Here is a 6668-nt window from a genome sequence, read left to right on the forward strand (position 1 = left end):
CCTTTTGTAAATTGTAGCTACACAGTAATTTAGCAAGAGCCGGATGGAAGAATAGAGCTCAGTACGGTTAGAATACAATAAGTACCTTTGACGAAACGGGAGGGCAATGAGCTTCCTCTTTCTCTCAGCGCTTCATGGATTTCAACTTTCTTTCGATTGTTATCTGCGTTTTATTAAGACGCTGGTCTTGCAAATCTGTCTTGAACATTCTTAGACTCCTGAGTATCGGCTGCGTTCCTTGTGAAGTTTCTATTTCGCCTGTTTCCGTCCATATAAAGGACTTTTTGCCAGAGTTTTTCCCCTAGATGTTTACTTACCATATCATGCATTCAAACAAGTTGTTTATCATTATTGTTTAAGATTTTCGCGCCTTAAATTTAGACACAAACAGCCTGTTTTCATCTTCATGTACGCGCCTTCCTTTTTCTTTCACTTGATTACTTTTTGTTTCAATTTACAACGGAAACTGAATCGGTTTGGAATAAAGTGGTATAGAAGCGTATGCAGCACCTATGGTGAACAAATACTGGAACATACCCAGTAGACCCAGTACGGATTGTGATCATTCTTTTTCATTCTTCGTATTCGAGTGGAAACGAGCCAAAGGACAAATCATGACTTTTGCTACGAAACAGCAAGTCAACTTTCACGCCAAAATAGCCGGGGCGTTTACACTACGTTGTAGAGTGAAATATTTCATTTTACCTTGAAAATTTTCTGAGAGGACTGAGGATGTAGAGCCTTAAGGTAGGCTGATAACAAATCTAACCGTGAAAGAGTTTATTTTAAAACACTGAAATAGATCGACGTTGGTGCGAACATCTGACATGATGGCTCGGCGAATCTCTTGTGAATCTTCTAACTTTTGATTTTGAATGTTTACAAGCAATACGGTGGGGGGGGGGGATGGGACAGGGGGGTCAGAACCTCCCGCCTCCCGTACCCTGCTCTCCCGCTTTCCGTACCTTTATCTCCCGCCTCCCGCCCTCTTCCGTGCTGCTCCCGTACCCTGTAAACTGGCAGAGTCAAAACACATTCTAGTCATTTAGCTTCGCAATTCTTAAGCATTTCCTTTGTTTTTAAATAATTTAACAAGATTACCACCGCCACATGTTTCGATTCAATGAAGTTTTGACCTACTTGTTTATCTTCTTTGAGTTTCACCATTTCAGTCCATTTTCATCGGCTCTTCAGATTTGTTTCTGAAATCCTTTTTCAGTGACGACGGTCTCAAAAGTTAATTCTAAATTGTCTCGTATTCTGATAAAGTATACGCATTTCCAGTAACCAGCCCGGCGTTTATTGGGATCAGACAATTAAATCATGGAAGTAGGACTTGTCTAAAACAAAAACACGGACGTAAAACGAACCACTCCCCGATCTACACTCTCTAGGTCGCTCATTAAAGCAGCATTCAGTTGAGGCATCTCTACACCACGCGGTGAAATCTTTGGTCTGTTCTGATTCACGGTCGTAAGGAGCAAGCTCCCAAGAAGGTCTTCCATGCACGGACCTTTGACTGCCGCACCGAAAAATACTGAGACCTAATAAAATTGTCTTGGACGACATTGATTTGACATCGCCTCCTCGTCTCACCTTTTTGCAATTTGACAGCTCACGCGACACATGTGCATTCATGCCGCTTGACATTTCATGACCTATGACGAAACCACTGTAAACGGGTTTACTATTTGACCGGAAGTAAGCCATTTTTTTCAGCCCAAGCGCAAAATTTTCATTTGCTCGTTTGCTCAGAAGTCTCAGAAGTGACTGAGAAGACGTTAAATGCAAGTCAAATATATTTTGGGTTCTTGTTTTTGAAAGTATTCTAACGCATTGTTAGATTAAAAAAATTAGCGTTTCGCATTTCTCTCCCGCTTCCCGCCCTTTCCTCTCCCGCCTCCCGTACCCCTCCCGCCACCTTGTCCGCCACAATACGCTTATAACCCATACAACAAGTTTTCCGCGATCTCACTCTTTGCCATCATATTTGTCTGATCTCAACGGTTAAGTTGCCGAGGTAATCCATTCACTACTCTTGAACTGTAAGCCAGTTAGAAGAGGTTCCGATTGAATGAATATCTGAAGGATCCTGGTTGATAGTTCAAACCCGGAAAACTGGCTAATTTCTGAAGCATCCCGGGTCTCGGCACTTGTTATAGTTACAGTGGAGAAGATCTGAAGGTCCCTGGTTCAAATCCGGCGAACTCGCATGAGTTCTGAATAATCCCGGGTCTCGGCAAGAACTGTTTTCGATTTTTATTTTAATACCTTGTTCGGATACGGGCAGTTTTGTCATTGTACTCATTGAAATATTTTGATTTACATTGTGCTATAATACATCCACAACGATGTGAGTCTCTGCAATTTTACTCAAAATTTAAAATCAACAGAGTAAAAAACACGAAGATTTATTCTAAATCTATAAGTAAAGTATCGCCGTATTTGGTCTCCATTTTCGCCCAAAATCTTTAATACAAAGACAATTTGTTGTTAATTTTTTTTAAAACTTTGTGATTGTAATTGCTTATTTTTGCTCTATTTCCCTTCGTTCTTGCCAAGGTACACAGCCTTGCAAATTCAGGATATGTTCTTCTCACTTGTTATGGTTAAAGTGAATTCAAAAGGGCCTCATCAAGAGCCGAGATAGCTCAGTTGGGAGAGCGTCAGACTGAAGATCTGAAGGTCCCTGGTTCAAATTTGGAGAACTCGCATGAGTTCTGAATAATCCCGGGTCTCGGCATTTTTCTTTTTTTTTTAATGTAAAACCAGTTTAAATATGTAAAGATTGCTTATAAACTCTTAACGTAATGGTATATTCTTTCCCATTACAAAGGTAATTTAGTAAAATTTTTTAGGTCGGGTAGCAGCTCTGGTAATGTCTCACATGAATTGCTTGATACCTTTTGAGACGACAAAGGAACAAACAACAGAAACAATGCGCCTAGCTACGCCCTAAAACAATAACAGCTGCTAACAATGAAAAGAATTACAAGCTTAGGAGAGTTACCACACTTCTGAATTTTTTTGTCACTTTGTGATAGTATGTGCAAATTTTTACTATCTCAAAGTGTCTTTGGTCTTGACCAAGGTATATGGTACAAGTATTCTTGAGTAACAGTGGTGATTCAAATGACATTCATCGTTGCCGAGATAGCTCAGTTGGGAGAGCGTCAGACTGAAGATCTGAAGGTCCCTGGTTCAAATCCGGAGAACTCACATGAGTTCTGAATAATCCCGGGTCTCGGCACTTTTTTTTTTTTTCAATAAGTAAAACCAGTTGACCCAAAGGCTGGTAAAAGGTCCCGGTGAGAGCTACTGTTGCCACTAGGTAGCTCTCGTAAGTGCCGAGAAATGCCTACCGTCTCAAAAAGGCTCTGCCAGCAAGTCATATGTCACACCTCCACGTTTGGTGACCCTGGTAATACGATGTAGCTGAGTGACAATGGCGAAAGGCGAGCTTCCAGCGCCTTTAAATATCTGGTACCCGTGGCTAGGGGAAGGACACCCCCCCGGAAATTCCCTGGTCCTCCAGGTTGGGGGTTGGGCATGGGGCCAATCACCCTATCCCGTAAAAGCAAGGTGATTACGGAAACCGGAAATTGATGTCAAGGCCACTCTTTTGAGTGTACCGATAACTACCAAGGAGCGAGATCAGCGGCCTGCTATCTTACGGGAGACGACTCCGTCATCCTGATGGACAGCAGTATGAGGAATGCAGGTGAAAGCCGAAAGGAAACTTGCATGCGGATAAGGGCGTTGACTCACCCTAAGAAGACAATGAGAGTGGGATGTTGGAACGTGCGTACCATGTACAGCACCGGAAAGACTGCTCAGGTTTGTAGAGAGATGGCAAAGTACAAGGTGGAGATCCTAGGCATCTAGGGCTCTGGAGAGCTGGAACCCTGTGAGCGACAGAATAATAACAGCCAGGTTCAAATCCAAGCACATAAAAACAACCATTATTCAAGTCTATGCACCGACCAATGACGCTGACACCAATGAAAAAGACGGGTTCTATGAACTACTGCAACAGGTGTATGACAGGACACCTCGACATGACATCATAATAACTATGGGCGACTGGAATGCAAAGTTAGGGCACCAAATGGAGGGCGAAAACGGAGTGGTTGGTAAGCATGGTTTAGGAAGCGACAGATCTGATAATGGTGAAAGGTTCATAGAGTTCTGTGCGGCCAACAACATGGCCATTATAACGACCATGGTCCCCCACAAAGACATCCATAAGTACACCTGGACCTCTCCAGATGGAAGAACAAGGAATCAAATCGACCACATAGTTGTTAATGGAATATTTAAGAGATCGGTACAGGACGCCAGGACTTTCAGGGGAGCCGACGTTGGAAGTGATCACAACCTGGTTGTTGGAAATATTCGATTGAAGCTAAGTGGGGTGGTTAGAAAGCAAGGCGAAACGACTGCACGGAAATATGAGCTGAGCAAGCTAAAGGTGCCTGAGATTAAACAAAGGTTTGTCTTAGAGCTTAAGAACAGATTTAGCTGCTTGACAGAAACTGAGTCTGATGAAACAGGAAATGATGACACCCAAAGTGTCGAGGAGAAATGGTCGAACATCAAGAAGGCCTACTGCGAAACGGCAAAGTCAGTTCTTGGTCATAGACAAAGGAAGAGCAAGACTTGGATAAGTGCAACAAGTTGGAGAAAAATTGACGAAAGAAGGAAATTGAAGAAGAAGATGGAAGAGACAAGATCAGAAAGGATAAGAGAAAGAAGGAGAATAGAATACAATGAGAAAAACAAGGAAGTAAAGAGAAGCTTGAGAGCAGACAAGAGGGAATGGGCAAATGCGCTTACAAGGGAAGCCGAGGAGGCTGCAAGGAACGGCAACCTAAAAGAGGTGTATGAGGTAACGAAGACGTTAGGCAACGACCGGCCACGAAGAATGAACATGGTGAAAGACCAGGATGGAAAGCTATTAACAACAGAAGAAGAGATCAGACATAGATGGCAAGAACATTTCGACAATGTCCTGAACCGGCTTGAACCGGCCTGATCCAGTAGCCCCCGCAGTTGTTGACGATAGGCAGCAAAACGGAATAGATCTCAGCGACGAATGTATCACCCGGCAGGAAATAAAGCAGGCTCTGAAGAACATGAAGAATAGCAAAGCAGCTGGAATGGATTCAATCACAACAGAGCTACTGAAGGCTGACATAGAGACAACTGCGTGCCTGCTAGAAGACCTATTTCGCACGGTGTGGGAGACAGAGGAAATCCCGGAGGACTGGAATTGTGGTCTGATCGTTAAGCTTCCCAAGAAGGGGAACCTTATTGACTGTGGCAACTGGCGTGGAATAACGTTGTTATCAGTACCAGCGAAAGTTATGGGAAGAGTAATTATTACTAGACTGCATGATGCAGTGGATGGGATGCTAAGGGAAGAACAGGCAGGTTTCAGAACTGGGTGAAGCACGACTGAGCACATCTTTGTGCTGCGAAATGTCATCGAACAATCGCTGGAATGGAATGCAAGTCTGTATACCTGTTTTGTAGATTACGAGAAAGCATTTGATAGTGTCCACCGTGAAACACTGTGGAGGATAATGCAGTCTTATGGAATACCATCAAAATTCATAAGAATTGTCAAATTGTTTTACAGTAACACCAAGTGTGCAGTGATCGATGGAGCAGGCAAATCGGATTGGTTTACCGTGAAATCAGGAGTGAAACAAGGTTGTGTAATGTCAGGGTTTCTCTTCCTGCTGATAATAGATTGGATTATGTGTAGGACTACAGAGAAAGGTAATACAGGGATTCGATGGAAGATGATGAGACAGCTTGAAGACCTAGACTATGCCGATGACATTGCGCTCATTTCCAGCACATGGACGCAAGCACAAACGAAGTTAGAAAGACTGGGGAGCAACAGTGAAGGTACGGGTTTGAAGATAAACGTCAACAAAATGAAGATGCTCAGACTCAATGCTAGGAGACAAGATCCTATAAAGATAAACGGCACTGATGTAGAGGATACAGACAGCTTTGTCTATCTAGGGGCCACTGTTAACAACTTGGGTGGTGCCGAACAGGACATTCGGAGTAGGTTAGGTAAAGCTAGAAGTGCTTTTCATCGACTTTCAAAGGTGTGGAGAACAGGTGAATTCCGCCGAGAAACTAAGATGAGGATCTTCAAGTCAAACATCATTGCTGTCCTGTTGTATGGATGCGAGACTTGGAGAATGACAAAAGCGGATGAAAAAAGGCTTGACACCTTTCTTCACAAATGCCTAAGGAGAATCTTGAAAGTCCATTGGCCCATGCGTGTGCCCAATGATGAAATTCGGAGAAGAGCGAGAATCGAAAAGATCAGTACACAAGTGCGACGCAGGCGATGGAAGTGGATAGGTCATGTTCTGCGAATGGCACCAAACCGAAACCCACACGTGGCATTATCCTGGGCACCAAGTGGAAAAAGAAGCTGGGACTTACATCGTGGGCCGCAGCAGCAGCTGTGGCCAAGAATAGGGACAGATGGCGAGCATTGATCTCCGGCCCTATCCCCCACTCGGGGGTAAGGAACTAAGCAAAACCAGTTGAAAAATGTTAAGAGTAATTATAAACCCTTAATGGGCCGTAGTAACAGTTCATTCAAATCGAGGTCCTTGCCTCATCCATTTTGTTTTTTA

The 6668-nt window shown here is 43.4% G+C and overlaps 1 protein-coding gene and 1 non-coding gene across 2 annotated transcripts; both read left to right on the forward strand.

Annotated features, from left to right (window-relative positions):
• Positions 1–2640: 2640 nt before the first annotated feature.
• Trnaf-gaa (transfer RNA phenylalanine (anticodon GAA)) lies at positions 2641–2743 on the forward strand. Its single transcript has one exon. It is a non-coding gene; the product is annotated as a tRNA-Phe (tRNA).
• Positions 2744–4075: 1332 nt separating this feature from the next.
• LOC149096970 (uncharacterized) lies at positions 4076–5035 on the forward strand. Its single transcript, XM_089279820.1, has one exon. It carries the CDS (start codon positions 4076–4078, stop codon positions 5033–5035), a length of 960 nt encoding a protein of 319 aa, XP_089135946.1.
• The last annotated feature ends 1633 nt before the right edge of the window (positions 5036–6668 follow it).

This window comes from Orbicella faveolata, unplaced genomic scaffold (assembly GCF_042242905.1).
Source record: "Orbicella faveolata isolate gen_17 unplaced genomic scaffold, um_ofav_v1 contig_47, whole genome shotgun sequence".
Lineage (NCBI taxonomy): Eukaryota > Metazoa > Cnidaria > Anthozoa > Scleractinia > Merulinidae > Orbicella > Orbicella faveolata.